This window comes from Lagopus leucura, unplaced genomic scaffold (assembly GCF_019238085.1).
Source record: "Lagopus leucura isolate 7727_CA_CO unplaced genomic scaffold, USGS_WTPT01 Super-Scaffold_100040, whole genome shotgun sequence".
NCBI classification, from domain to species: Eukaryota; Metazoa; Chordata; class Aves; order Galliformes; family Phasianidae; genus Lagopus; species Lagopus leucura.
In genome coordinates, this window is record NW_024962289.1 from 3,446,182 (window position 1) to 3,460,486 (window position 14,305).

The window sequence follows — 14,305 nt, forward strand, 5'->3', positions numbered from 1 at the left end:
CAACGGCCTGGAAGGTCTCAGCAACCATCTTCAATTCTTCAGTGCAGTTTTTCATCTCTCCTCAAAAACGACGACCAATGCCAGGACAGCACTGAGCACTTTGACCTTGGAAGGAGCTGAATTTGGAAAGGAGGCTCAGAAATAAGCAACCTGCTTGTCCCAACATCCTTCCTTTCTGAACTGCTGCATACAGTAACAACCTCTGCCTCGCTGGGCTCTTTGCTGGGGCACGTGGCCCTTGGCACACCAGCCAGCAGCTCACAGCAGCTCACAGAGTGGTCTGTGGTGTCCAGGGCTGAATTTGTACAGCTGTAAATGGTGTAGATGGGTTATAAGTTATTTGTACAGGTGACATAGAGGATTCATATCAGAAGGTGCGACTCTTTTAATGCCTATATATATATATATATATATATATAAATATATATATATATATATAAATGTAAAGAGGGAAAAAAAAGCAGCAGAAATGGATCTTTTTATAAATTTACTTGCTTGTGGCTGGTGTGAGTGGGGTATGAATTGTGGGAACAGAAGGACATGCGGCCCCATAAGTGAAAAACAATTCATGAACTTGTGTCAATGACTAAGCTCTGCTTTGAAAAGCTTTCAGCTCTCATCAGAAGCTGCTGTCACTTGACCAGGTACATAGGAAGATCTCATTCCTTTGCAGAAGAATTAACTTTAATAGCGTCTCCCTGAAGTTTTACAAGCCAGCTGCAAAACCCAGAGTATTTCTCTAAATGCATGTTTATTATGTAGCATACGAGTGCCATGGTGATCTCCTGCCCTGCTCCCCACTGTGCTCATAGCAGAGACAAGGAAAAGTGATGCTATTGCAGATGATCTCTGTGTGTATTGATTACAGTTTATCTGCATGTCAGATGCTTTCAGCATAATTAGCTCCCCATTTTCTGGCACAAACCCACTATGCCATGCCACAGCCTGCTGCAAGAACTGTAGATAGGCTTGTCCTCGAGCCAAGAATAACTGGGACTTTGTACTGAGAACTGCCTTCTCCCTGGAACTCAAACTCAAGTAGAGAGCAGTTTTAGTGTCAAGAATCTATTCCAGCTTTGTCATACCTCAGGAACTCTAATTGCTCGTTAATGGGGTGTATGACAGCAGTCCTGTGCAAGCAGCACACCTGAGAGCCACGCGAATCCTTGTTGGTTTAACTGGTGGTGCTGAGGATGTCTTCTGTGGCTGGTGCTGTTTGGGTGTCACATGGATTGATGTACATGTGCTCTGTGACATGGTTCAGTGGTTCCCACTGAATCAGTTCCAGCAGATGAGGCAGCATTCACCATCAAATGCTGAATGTCTCTTTGCTTTTAGTGAAACAGTGCCCAGACCCTGCATGTAAGTCATTGTATGGCCAATGGAACTGGGCTGGAATCCACACAGCTCATTGAACCCAATACTTTATCTCACCTTTTATTTTCATTCCTACACTGCAAGGAAACAGCTAAAACAGCTGGTCCCTTCCCTTCCCTTCCCTTCCCTTCCCTTCCCTTCCCTTCCCTTCCCTTCCCTTCCTTCCCTTCTCTCCTTCCTCTTCTATCTGCTGACTTCAGTTGTACATTTCTCTGGGCACAGATACATTTCTTTGTGCATCACTTCTCCACTGCTTTTGCTGTGATAGGAATTACTTTTTTGGCCAAAGGCAATTTTTTTTCCCTTGAAATCAGATGTGTTGACACCATAACACTGTGCACGCAGACACAGAGCTGAGTAGGAGCTAACTGCAAAATTAAGCTCTGTTTCACCTTTCGTATTAAGAAACCCTGCTTGGAGAAATTGAGCAACAGAAGAAGTGATCTCATGCCAACCTTATCAGAGCAGAGAAGGACGTTGTTGGCAGTAGGGCTGTGGTTTTGGACCTTTGAAAGCATTTCCAGCTGTAATCAGGTTGGGATTGCAGAGGGGATGATAGCAGTGAGAACAGCAGGCCTGTGCTGATGGGAAAAGGAATTCTGAGCCAGGAAACACAATCACACGCTGGAGTCGTGTTAATAGTGGATTGAGAGATGTGAGGTTGAATTTTTGACAAATCCCAAGGAAAAGAAGCTCATGGAATTATTTAATAACTCCCATCTTGTTATTCTGGCCAGACATACATGCCTTTCTGCAGGAATAGGCAGTTCAGTGCTCTTTGTGCTTCCCAGTACCTTTCCAGTGTCTGAGTGGATCCATTACAACTTATTTACAGTGGATTCGAGGATGTAGAGCATCTTCTGCAAGAGAGGTTTGTACACAACGATAGCATTGGGCAGAGCAGAGCAAGCAGTGTGTGCAATGGGTGTGCAAACAGTTCTGAGTGTGATTCTGTGCTGCTAAAGGTGATCCCGTGTTTTTAGGGAGAGCAAAGCAAACTTCTGGAGTGCTTTAAATGCCAGTTGCAGAGCACAGCTGATCCAGGCACTCATTCCTTGTGGCCACGGTGAACAAGCATTGGGGTGGTGAAATCATCCCTGGAGGTTTTCAGGGAAAAGGCAGATGTGGCACGTAGGGATACGGCTTAGTGAGCATGGTGGTTGTGTGTTGGTGGGTGGAATAGATGATCTTAGTGGTCTTTTCCAATCTTAATGATTCACAGAATCACAGAATGGCCAGGGTTGGAAGGGACCTCAAGGATCATGAATCTCCAACCCCTGCCACACGCAGGGCCACCAACCTCCACATTTGATACCAGACCAGGCTGCCCAGGGCCCCATCCAGCGTGGCCTTGGACACCTCCAGGGCTGCCCTGGGCTACAGCAGAGTCCCCATCCCTGGAGGTGTTCCAGAGGTGGCACTGATGGATGTGGCCTTGGGTGGCAGATCAGGCTGATGTTTGGACTCAATGATTTTTTCCAACTGAGATGATGCTGTGATTCTATGATCACTAAGATCCCTGCAAGGTTTTAGACCCATGCCCAGCCCCTGTGATCCCAAAGTGCTGCCAAACATCTTTTCTTTGTCCCGCTTTTGTCGCACGGTTTATTTGTCTGCAGCAAGCCGTGCCCCGCTGAGAGACACAAAGGATGCATAGGGCTGAACGGGACCGTGTTCGTGCTGAAGCTGCTCAAGTCTGTGGCACGGAACTGGAGAGGCAGGGGCTGTGGCTTGGCTGGCGGTGCGCGGCGGCAGAGGACACCCAGCCGAGCTCCGAACCGCCCCGAGAGAGAAAGACAGAAAGCGGCCGCGGTGCGGGCGAAGGGCGGGGAGCGGAGCGGGGCGGCGGAGAACGGCAGAGGGCGCGGCGGGAGCGGAGCGGGGGGAGCCGGGCGGAGGGGCGGGGAGCCTCGGGAGCCCCGAGCCGCTCCGCTCCGAGTGGTGCGGACGGGGGAGAAGCGAGGCGGCCGCAGCGCTCTGCAGGATGGAGGGGAAGCGGACCCCCCCCCGGTACGGCTCGCTGGAATCCACCCGGTGGCCGCCCGCCAGCACGGCGCCAGGTGAGCTCCAAACTTTCCCCCGGGTGGCTCCGGTGTTGCCCCCTTCCCAAAGCCCCCAACCTACGTCGGGTCGCGGAGCTTCGCGGTGCGTCTCGGAAGCGAGGGCAGAGAGGATGGGGGAGCCGCTGAGCCCCCCGCTGGGTGGGAGGGCTGGATGGGGGGAGAGAAAAGACGGAAAGAAGCGGAAGGAGGGATGGCTGGGGGAAATGAAGTGGTGGAGGGGAGATGGAGCCCTCCGCACGGCTGGTGCAGCCCGGAGAGATGTGGAGGCACCGTGCTGTGGGCATGGCTGTGATGGGCAGCCTAGGGTGCCCGCACGGCCCTTTGCTGCCTTTCCCCACTCTGAGCAGTTCCTCCTGTAGGAAACGGGGTCTGAGCCGGGTGTCATCCGCAGTCGAGCCCCAGGGGTGGGAGGCAGCATCGCAGCCTGGGGGGACCTCCTGCCAGGACATCACTCCGACATCTCCCCCATCCCCTTCTGCTCCCATCTCGTTCTGCTCCCCACCAGACCTCTGCATGCAGCAGGACAGCGGCGAGCAGCCAGAAAGGCAAAAAGGGGAGGCACAGAGCAAACTTCAGCATCCAGCTGGATGCGAGTGTGCGGGTGCTGCTCGGCTCCATGGGGAGCATCCTGAAGTTTTTATCTTCCTCTGTATCTCTGTATCTTCCAGCACAGCAGCACTTATCCCTCCATCCTGCCCCTGCATGGCAGGTATCTGGGTTGGGGGCCTGCAGGGATCTGACCTTGTCCTCCAGATCTGGAGTGCCTGGCTGTGTGCTGAAGATGCTGCAGGCACCAGGGGTGTGAGCACCATATCACCTCTGCAAACACTGCCCAGAGCTGGGCAGCGAGCTGCGATTGCTCTCATTATCACATATGCACTAATCAACAAGGGTTGGTTTTGATGAGCTGGATGCCCCCTGCTCACACTGCTTTTCCTGGCAGAGAAAACCCGCAGCTGAATTAAAAGCCTCTTGGGACGGAGCCCAGGTGAAGACCTCTGCCCTCCCTCCCCAGAGCACTGCCAATCTATTGCGCATCTTTAATCATGAAAGAAATCACTTGCAACTCAACCCTGCACTGGCTGCTGCTGTGACTCATCCTGGGCTTGTTGCTGGCTGTCTAAATGTTTGCATCAAAGCCATATGGAGTGAGAGTCTCCAGCTATTATACTCCTCATTAACGATACTCTCTTCCCCTGGGCTGTGTGTGACGATCAGAACAGTCCCAAGTTGAAATCAAAGCCTTCTCCTGTTCTTCAGTTTGCCAGGTTGAAGCAGTGGCTGTTGGAGAGCTCTGTGGGCAGTGTGGGGCTGATGCCTGTGCCTGGTTCCATTGGCGTGTGCATCTGTGGGAGCTGCACACACGTGGGTCATCCTGCATCCCTGAATGGATGCTCAGCACCACAAGCATGGGCCCAGATGTAAGGAGGCACTGAGAGTTGGGTGTTACAGACCCGTTCAGTAAAACCACCTCCAGGGAAGTCTTTGCCCAGCTGCCTGCTGTACCATGTGCCCAGGTTTAGTCCCTCCTGAGCTCTGAGTGTTCCCACTTCCCACACCTGCAGTGGATGCACGGAGCCCTGGGGACCCCAAGCTGCAAAGGGAAGCTGTGCTTTAGCCCATGTCTGTAGCTGGGGCTTCAGGAACTTGATATCACCCCACATCTGTCTGGAGGAGGCATCTCCTGGTCTAGTAGGGAAGAGCCATGCAAAACTCAGTTGGTTTTTGCAGAGTAACTTGGATCAGGAGGGAGCTCTGCAGATCTCGAGTCCAACTCCCTGCTGAAAGCAGGCTTAGTAGGTAGATGGAGTTGCTCACAGCCTTGTCCAGAAGGTGTCTTGGATCAACGATGCAGATCCCTGGACTTCTCTGGTAGCCGTTCCAGTTTCCTGAAGGGTTCCTGCCTTTTGGTCTCTTGCACAGATTCACTGGTTTCTCATGAGGTTTGGTGGATGGGTTTCATGCAGAAGTGTAGCAGTTTGTCCCTTTCCCTGGGTGTTCACACAGCCTCTGGTGCCTCTGGCCCCGCTTCCAGAGCCCTTGGGCAATCTTGGTGTCAAATACAGCATGAAGGATTGGCTGATGCTGGCCTCACCCTTACCCAAAAGCACAGCAGCAGCTTGGCATTTATGATCCCGAGGATTTTTCCCATTCCTCATTGAATTTAGAAGGTGAGAAGGTGCTTGGGGCAAATTTTAAGGAATCAGTGGGAAGAGTGCACTCCCCCAGAGGTCCACAGGCTTCCTTTTGCAGGAGCTCTCACTTGGAGCTGCCCCTTCTCCTGTTTTAAGCAGCTCTTTGATTAGAGCTCTGTTGACACCTTCCCTGGTGTGTCTGAGGATAAGTCTCACCTTTGGGACACAGAGTGCCACCCCATCACCAATGGGAGCCTCCAGCTCAGCTCCCGCAGCCATGGCTGTGCTGTGTGATGTCCACCTGCCCTTGGTTCACAGTATACTCCTAACCTGCAGCCTCTGCTGCTGGAAGTGACCGTGGGCAGAAATCATCCAGCCTCCTCCTCCCTTTGGTACACAGGTGAGGATTTGCCTCTCCCAGACGGGCTGGCTGCTGCTAATGAGGTTCTGGGATGAAAAGGGAGAAGGAGTGATGCTGACACCTGTTCCAAGGCATTGTGCTCACCCACTGGGAAGCAGCTGTCTGATGACCTGAGCCAAGTACTTCTGCCACCGATGATCAAAGATGTTCTGGGCTATTCCCTCACCCACCCAGACCAGCAGTGACAGCCTCCCTCCCCCAGACCCACCCCTGTGCTCCAAGATTTGTTCCTGGCTAATGAGAGCTGCAGTGAGCTCGTTTCTTTGTTTACTGGAGAATGTATAAAATAATCAGCCTTGTCATTTCAGCCTGGTTGCAGAAGTGACGCTGAGCAATGCAGATCTACAGCCACACTGAACTACAGCCGAGCCCCAGGGAGCCTACAGGCACACGGCGGCTGTTCCATCTGCAACCTCGCGTGCGTTGTTACCTGCTTGTCCCCGTCAGCTGCAGGGAGATGTGACCAGGGCCACCTGCCTGTCTTCAGGTGCACGAAATCCCCTGGGCCACGGGCATCCTGGAGTGGCTGAGCAGGTGGATGCTTGGGACAAGGGAGCTCAGCATCCCTCTCCCCTAGCAACCATTGTCCGGTCCCTTAGCAACAGCAGTCCGGTCCTGCAGAAACTGCATCCTTGGTCCCATAGCAACCACAGTCCAGTCCCCTAGCAACCCCATTCAGGCCAGTAGAAAGCAGGCTAAGGGCAGGGTTTCCAGCACCCGTTTGCAGCAGGGACAAGAGCTGCCAGAAGGCAGCCCATCCCACCCCACTCTGTGCTCAGCTCACATATCCAGTGGTCCATCAGGGTGGGGCTCCTGAGAGCATCCCAACAGCTTAGGGTAGGGAGTGTTTAAGGATTCCATGTAAAGGTGTTGGTAGAAAGTACCTGCATGGCTGGAGGAGAGGGAGATGTGCTACAATTAATCCTCATGAGTTTCTAAGCCAGAAAGAGTGGAAAGCTATTCCCCAAACCAGTCACACCAACCTAAACTACATATATTTCTGCTATTCAACTTTCTCCACCAGCAGCTTCAGAAACATGCCTCGCTAGGGACAGTTTCTCCAGCAGCTCTATGCGATGGGTAGAGAACCACTGTGTGGGGCGTTCTGCCTTGTGCCTTCATAGCAACCCCTCCCTGCTCTACAGGGCTGCAGAAACTCTCCGAGCAGAGATGTGCCTTGTGGGGATCCAAAGGAAGCTCAGTTTCCCCTGATATATGTGATTGTTAGTGTTTCTCATAGCCTGGCTTTGCTGTAGCTGCTGAGCCCCCCACCCCCCACCCTGTGCTGCCTGTACATCACGGGAGAGCTGGATTAGCCACTGTGTGATGAATGCACTGCTGCACATCAGTGATAACAAGCTGGGTGATGTGATGCTGGGAGCTGGGCTGGCAGGAAGGTGGCAGCTGGCCTGGGAGCAGAACCTCAGCTGTCATCCCATAGAGCAGGCTGGGAGCTGTGGGACATCAGACTTTGGCAGAGACAAAGCTGGTGGTGAGAGCAGAGCTCTGCTTCTGGGCTCTCATCCTGCCTATCCCTGAACTTGCCACTAAAAAACAACAGCCTCTTTTTCCTGTGGTTTGCTGGGATGGTTTTGCCTCTGGTCTGGAGCAAATGGCATCCCTTTTTCCTGACTCAGTTTCCCCAGGTGGGTTGCAGAGATGATGCTCAGCACTTCAGGAGATAAGGAAGCTGAACTGCCCTGCCAGGTACCTTGGAGGGATTCACCCACCCTGCAATGGAACGGGAGTTTCAGTGGGACCTTCACCTCCATGACTCCTTGGGGGTTTTGTGTTATATGGGCCCAGGTTTGTCCCTGGCATGTCCTGGAGGAGGAGGCAGACACAGGCTTGTGTCTCTGAGGTTGCTCAGCCAAGGGGTCTGATGCAACTGCAGCAGTGAGCAGAGCTGCTCTGGTGCTCAGCTTTGTGTGGAGCACAAATAAAGGCAAAACACATCTGCCAGTAGCTCAGTGCCCCTGTATCTGGTGGTGGCTTTCCATGTCGGGCTGTCTCCTCTTGCAGCACCTGGTGGGTAGCCTGGAAAAGAAGTTGAAGCTGCATGTGTAGCCTGGTGATGCTGCGTGGTGTCTGCTGTACAGCCCTGTTGTCCTCAGCACCTGGTTAACATCTGCTGCTGGCTGACGGGGCTCCTGCTTCCTTTGCAGAGGATGAGATCATTTCCATGGCTGACTCCTCCACCACTATTGATGACATCGAAGGGGAGCTCTTCAAAATCGAGAGGATCAGGGAGATCCTGGTGAGGAGGGAGTCAGAGCTGCGATACATGTGAGTGCTGGGAGCCAACCTGTGCGGATTGGGGGCATGTGTTTGACCGAGCTAAAACGTGCCCATGGTCCTCTCTGAGCACTATGTCTTCTCTGCAGGTTGATGCTCTTGGGCTGGGCATGGGAAGGTACTCGAGGTTTGGGAGCTCACTGCTGCTCCCTGACATGGGCAGCCACAGAACCTGAGTGTATCATCGAATTGTATCACATCATGGGTGGGTTGGAGGAGACCTTATGGCCTCCCAGCCCCTCCTCCCCTTTTGGAGCATCAGCATGGAGGATTTGTGTCCACAGAGTGCCGGAATCAATGTGGCCCTGCCAAAGAGGCAGAAATAAAGCCACTGTAACACAGAGGGATGGTGACAAGAGAAAAGCCAATGTGACAGAGCTGCACGGCTCCTTTGGAGCCAGTTGGTGCACACAGTCCTAACACTGGCTTAGCAGACAGGGAGGGAGCTGAGAAAAAGCAAAGGAGAAAGCAAGGCTCATTTGCAGCATGGGATAAACAATACTCTCAGCACTGGGTTCTGAGCCAGAACCATGGAGACGGGGCTGCCAGCACTGCCCTGGGCTGACCCCAGAAGTGCTGGGCTGGCACAGGGAGCGCACACCACACACCTGGAGCTGAGGTGTTGTTGTTGGGATTGCAGAGGATTTCTGGGAGTCACAAAAGCTGAATTGCTTGAATGTTTTCCATGGCAACTGGCACCTAAATCTCACAGGTGCTGTCAAAACTCACAGCTCGTGGTTCTTCTTACCTCATTGTTTGTTTTCTTCCTTGGCTTGCACTTGGGAATCACCTACAGAAAACACATCCTGGGGTGGGTACAGCTGCAGCATTCATTGCTTGGGTGTTTTGGGGAACAGCAGGGCTGCACATCAGAGCTTGAGCATCAGACCTGTGGTGTGAAACTATGGGAGCATCAGCTTTGCTGGGCAGGAGGAGCTGGGCTGCCCTGCTGGGGGCACAGGAACCTTCCGCACACCAGGGCTACAAGGGATAGGGCTTGGGGGTTGGAGTGGGGCTTTTGACACAGTGGGGGAAATAAAAGTCATATTTAGGGTCAGGTGGACTGTAGGACTCAGGGAGACGTACACCTCCGTCGTGTGCCACCATACAGTGATGTGAGTCGCCTTGTCAGTCGATAGCAATCAGTGTTTTCTTGTTGAAAATGTCAAACCAACACATTCCAACGTTGCTGAGATGTCCGTGCTTGGAAGATAATGAAACCTGCTGCAACGAGATGTCTCAGGTGGCAGAGACAACCCCAGCTCCAGCAGCAACGACCCGGCTGCTTGCCTTTGCTATCTCCCAGATTGTACTGAAATGACAACTTTTATTATTGCCAATTCATTACTTCTGCCAAGAGGAAAGGCTTCCTCCACTTGGGATGTTCTCCTCCTACAGCAGTATCACACAGGGTTCCTCTTTGTCGCTCTGTTGGTTTCCCTCTCTCTAATTAATATTTCTGGTGCCCCCAGCTCCAGTGTGACTCATCCTGACTCAGCGAAGGGCTGCGGGATTACTGGAGAAGCAGACAGGGCTCTTAGCAATGCACACCGCACAGGGAGCCAGGGGCACATCTGTGGCAGCAGCTCGTGGATCCAATCGTGTGTTATCTGCAGACACGGAGCGTGAATTAGGGCTTTTGCACTGCTCACAGACGTGGAGCTTGTGAGAAATCTCAACTGTGTGGTGCCAGGTTGGCTGCTCTGCCATGTGCCTGCAGTGTCGGTGCATTGCTGCACTGGAGGCCTTGGGAAGGTCATGCTTCATGTTGGGTTCTTGGTAGAGCTTGGGAGGACCAATGAAGTCTGTCGGGATGAAGAACAGATCACAGTTCCTTGATTTCAACGATCCAGCAGCCCATACCCCATTTCCATGCTATCCATGCTATCACCTGGCGCGCGTGCCAGGTTTTACTGAGGTGTTGTTGTCATTGATGAGATTTCTGCTTGCTAACCGCCCTGATTCCATTTGTGTCTCTGCAGGATGGATGACATTCAGCTCTGCAAAGAAATCAGCCGGCTGAAAAAGGAGCTTCAAAAGCTCCTTGCCCTTCCTGGTAAGGCTCTGTAGAGCTGCACCCTGCCATGCGCTCAGCAGAAAGATCTCCATGAAGCCCAGGAAGCTCTTGGCCAGCTCCCACACTGGGATGCTCCCGGAGATGCTGCTGCTGAAGGCAGCAATGAGAAGCTTGAGCTTAAAGTGCCTTTAGTAGTTCAAAGGGGTGGTCCTGATGGACTGTGACATCAGCAATTTGGAAAAAAGCAGTGTTTGTATGGAGGGTATGTTAACTCTGATGTGCTCTAACCCAGGAGTGCAGACCATTAACTATCCCCATGTAGCTGGTATGTTTGTGCCCAACCTGATGTTTCTGGTGGCATCAGAGTGAAGTGTCCTATTTGCACCAAAATATCACAGCAAATTATTTTCTGGGGATCTTTCCGACAACACAAAGGTTATGAGAAGTTCCTTCTACCCAGACCCCTGCAGCAGCACCTCCCATCAATACAAAGCAGACTTGAAGCTGCAGATCAATACACAGCTTAGGGAGCTGCTGAGACCCTGCCTGCAGGCTGGCTCCATGCTGTGAATTCTGCTGCATTTTTATTTAGCTGAAGGAAGACAGGAGATTGATCCATCCTGAGCTGGATTGATTTTGGAGCTGGCTGCTGAATTCAGAAATTGTTATTAAATAGTGCTACACAGGCATTTACCATTTCCACCCAAGCTAGCTGTCCATATTTAACACTCCCCAGTGCTAGCTCTGTCATCATATAGAATTACAGAGTGCTTTGAGCAAGAGAGAACCTATGAAGATCCTCTAGTCCAATCCCCAAGGATTTTTATGCATTCTGCTTGCTGCTATATACCAGTTTGTATAGAACATGAGTTTGCATGATGTGAGAGTTTCCCAGGGCTTCACTAACTCTCTGCACAGGGAGGTGGTGGTGCCCCATCCCTGCAGACACCCAGGGTCAGGGGACGGGGCTCTGAGCACTGATGGAGCTGTGGGTGTCCCTGTTCAGTGCAGGGGAGTAGGACCAGATGGGCTTTGAAGGTTCCTATATGTGTGACACAAATGGGTCCCATGGTGCTCAGAGGCAGCCAGGTGGGGTTTCTGGGGCTCTCCATGGATCAGCACCATGCTGGCACTGCGGCTGGGTGTGCTGGTGTGGGAAATGTGGGTTCAGCGCATCTTGGCAGGAGGATGACACCTGAATCTGACTTTTCTGAGCACCTGGGGGTCAGGTGCCCAGTGCAGGGTGGAGACCCCTAGGGAAGCAGAGGAGGGATCTCTAAGCAAGGTAGCCTCACTGGTGGGATCTCACCTTGCTTAGGGACCCCTCTGCCTTGTGAAACTCACAGTTACATCTCACAGTGCTCATCCCCATGGAAATTTCAGGGGCAAAACTCAAAAATCTGAGTTTGATGACACCAGACCTGGGTGGGTTGAGGTGAGATTTTTGCTTATTTAGCAGCCTGTATCTGGATCCTGGAGCCTACTTTGGGTTGGCTTTTACCCCCATTCTCATAGCCACTCCCAGGTGGAGCAGAGCACAGCAAGCTTGGCTTGGCTCAACTTTGCATGGGAGGGATGCAGAGGAGCTAAATACACTTCTTGTGCTGCAGAGACTGAGAAGTCCAATGAGGAGAAGCAGAAGGAGGAGGAACTGGTGCAGCAGATCCACAAGCTGGTGGAAACACGGGATTTCCTGGTGGACGATGTGGAGTTTGAGAGGCTCAGGTAGCTGGGAACAAGTTATTCCTTGCAGTGAGGACAGTGCAAGCTTTCCTCAGATCTGTATTACGCTTTGACAGATGTTTCTGGATGCCTCGTTGCTCCTTTTCCATGTGCTAAACAATCTCTTTGTTGCAGGGAGAGAGAGGAAGACAAAGAAATGGCAGAATTCCTGCAAAGTAAGCTCTCCAAAAGCTACCTCCAGAAAGCAAGTAGGTGGTCAATGAGTTATATTTCTTGCACTGAACCTCCCTGGCAGTTTCTTCCCTTCCCTAAGCAGTCTGGTGCCAAGATTTCATCCCTCTGTGTAGAACTAGCTCAGTGTGGGGAGGTGCTGGTGCTGGAAACATCACCAGTCAGTAGAGATGCAATGCTTCCATACGTTTCTCAGCCAGCATGTCCTAGGAGATCTGGGATGAGCAGGTGTCACCTTGTGGTTCATGTACTTCATCAGGCCCTTCCTAGACAGCTCCTTCCATTTCGTCATGCACTGACTAAAGCGACAAGTCGTGCCATCCACTCAGCCTTCCTCTGGGGCAGCAGTGCTGTGCTGAGAGGACCTTTCAGAAGAAGCAGCAGGCTTATGTCCTTGTCTCCAAGAACACACCTGAAGCTTACAGTGCCTCTTTCTGTAGCTCCTGTCAGAGAGAAGAAAATGACTTCCAGGGGGCAGCAAACCTCCGCACCGTACATGACCAAAACGGGCCTCACCCTGCTCAAGGAGTGCTGTGGCTTCACCTGCTCCATCATGTAGCCAGCTCCCAGCTCCTCTGCATGGGACGTGACCACGGTAGTGTGCTGGGCTTTGTGACAAGGACTTCTGGGGGTGCTGAAGCTGCCAAGTGCGGGGAGGGATGGTTGGCACTGGTATGTGGGACACACAAAAGAAGCAGGGTGTGATGGACCACCAGGCTGCAGCCCTGCTCTGTGGGTTGGTCACTGAAGAAAAGTGTCAGAGCCCCACTGAGTCCTGAGAGAGGGTTTGGAAGGGGAGCAGTGGTCATTGCTGGGAGGATGCTGAGGACATGGAAGGAAGCACCAAGGGGATCACACACTTGCGACCCATGGTCTCCTGTTTCTTTCCTTTCCTGCCCAGGTCTCCAGCCAGAGTCCACAACCTGCTCTCCTCTGAGAGTTCCAACCTCCCGTCATTATTCACGCTTCCCACTGCAGCACTGCTACCGACGAGACTTTCCATGCAGGCTGGTGCAAGCTTGAATGATGGCATGTTTCCTTGGTGCCACATCAATGGCCAAACCTCCATGACATCAACAAACACTGAATTCCACCTTAGCTCAGCTTGGAAGAGATGTGTGCAGCAAACAAGAATATCCAGAGATATTCTTCACCTGGACAGGGCAACTAAACAAGCATTGGAGCTGATATTTGGGGAGCATCCACCATCCCTGGACATGTCGTCATTGCAGATCTCATCCTTGGCCTCGTACCACCTTGTGAGTCTCTGTGGGCTGATTCCAAAGGATTCTTTGTGGGGAATGTCTCTGGTCAGGGTTTTGTTGTGCTTGCATTGGTTTTATGGCTCTGGGTAGGGCTGTGAGGAGGGAAGGGCCATCCCTAAAGGCAACTGAATGAAGGGCTGATTTTTGTGAAGTTGTCACCTGAGCACAGATGTAGTGTGTTGAATTACAGGCAGATGAGCTGCCCTTCCCAGCTCACTGTTACTGGGTTCAGTTTCAGCTCCAAAGGAAAAGGAAACCAGAGCAAAACTGGAAAGGAGAAAAAAATCAGAAGATCAGGGGAAAATGCAATGGGAAATGGAAACCAAACGGGAGATGAGAAACATGGCAGGGATGGTTGGAGAGAGCAGGTGAGGGACACCTGCACTGCCAGGAGGGCATTCAGCCCTGACCACCAGTGCCCACCAGTGCCTCCAGGCTTGGCACCATGACCAGCACGTAATCCCTGTGTGAAAGATCACAGCACCACGAGGTCTCCCAGTGCCTCAGATGCTGGTGTCCCCTCTGAGCATGTCAACATTTTGATCCATGTTTAGATGGTACAACTGGAGCTGCTAATGGCTGTCATGACAGCACAAGGGTTCTTTATAGGATGTGAAGAGCTCTCACATCTCCAAAACCTGCCTGCCCTGTAGGATGGGATGGCTCCACTAGGTGGTATGTGGGGGCCATTTGGTGGCTGCCCAAGAGCTCTGGTTGCCCTGTAGCCAAGCTGCTGAGGCCTTCAGCTCAGTGCTGCTGCTGTTTGCTGCAGTTTTGAGATGGTGTTCCTGCCTGGGTCACTGTTCTGCATGCCCAGG

General features: G+C 52.3%; 1 protein-coding gene across 1 annotated transcript; it reads left to right on the plus strand.

Annotated features, from left to right (window-relative positions):
* Positions 1-8,164: 8,164 nt before the first annotated feature.
* On the plus strand, positions 8,165-13,209 carry LOC122186898 (bMERB domain-containing protein 1-like). The gene is made up of 6 exons (XM_042883909.1): positions 8,165-8,282; positions 10,274-10,347; positions 11,919-12,033; positions 12,166-12,239; positions 12,663-12,817; positions 13,124-13,209. The coding sequence occupies exons 1-5, from the start codon at positions 8,179-8,181 to the stop codon at positions 12,779-12,781; spliced, it is 486 nt and encodes a 161-aa protein (XP_042739843.1). The 5' UTR covers positions 8,165-8,178; the 3' UTR covers positions 12,782-12,817; positions 13,124-13,209.
* Positions 13,210-14,305: the final 1,096 nt, after the last annotated feature.

What these genes read in the sequence shown, in the direction of transcription:
- LOC122186898 (XM_042883909.1), top strand. Translation starts at nt 8,179, where the DNA reads ATGGCTGACTCCTCCACCACTATTGATGACATCGAAGGGGAGCTCTTC. An exon ending in GAGTCAGAGCTGCGATACAT is followed by an intron (nt 8,283 to 10,273) that starts GTGAGTGCTGGG and finishes GTGTCTCTGCAG; the next exon opens with GATGGATGACATTCAGCTCT. An exon ending in AAGCTACCTCCAGAAAGCAA is followed by an intron (nt 12,240 to 12,662) that starts GTAGGTGGTCAA and finishes CTCTTTCTGTAG; the next exon opens with CTCCTGTCAGAGAGAAGAAA.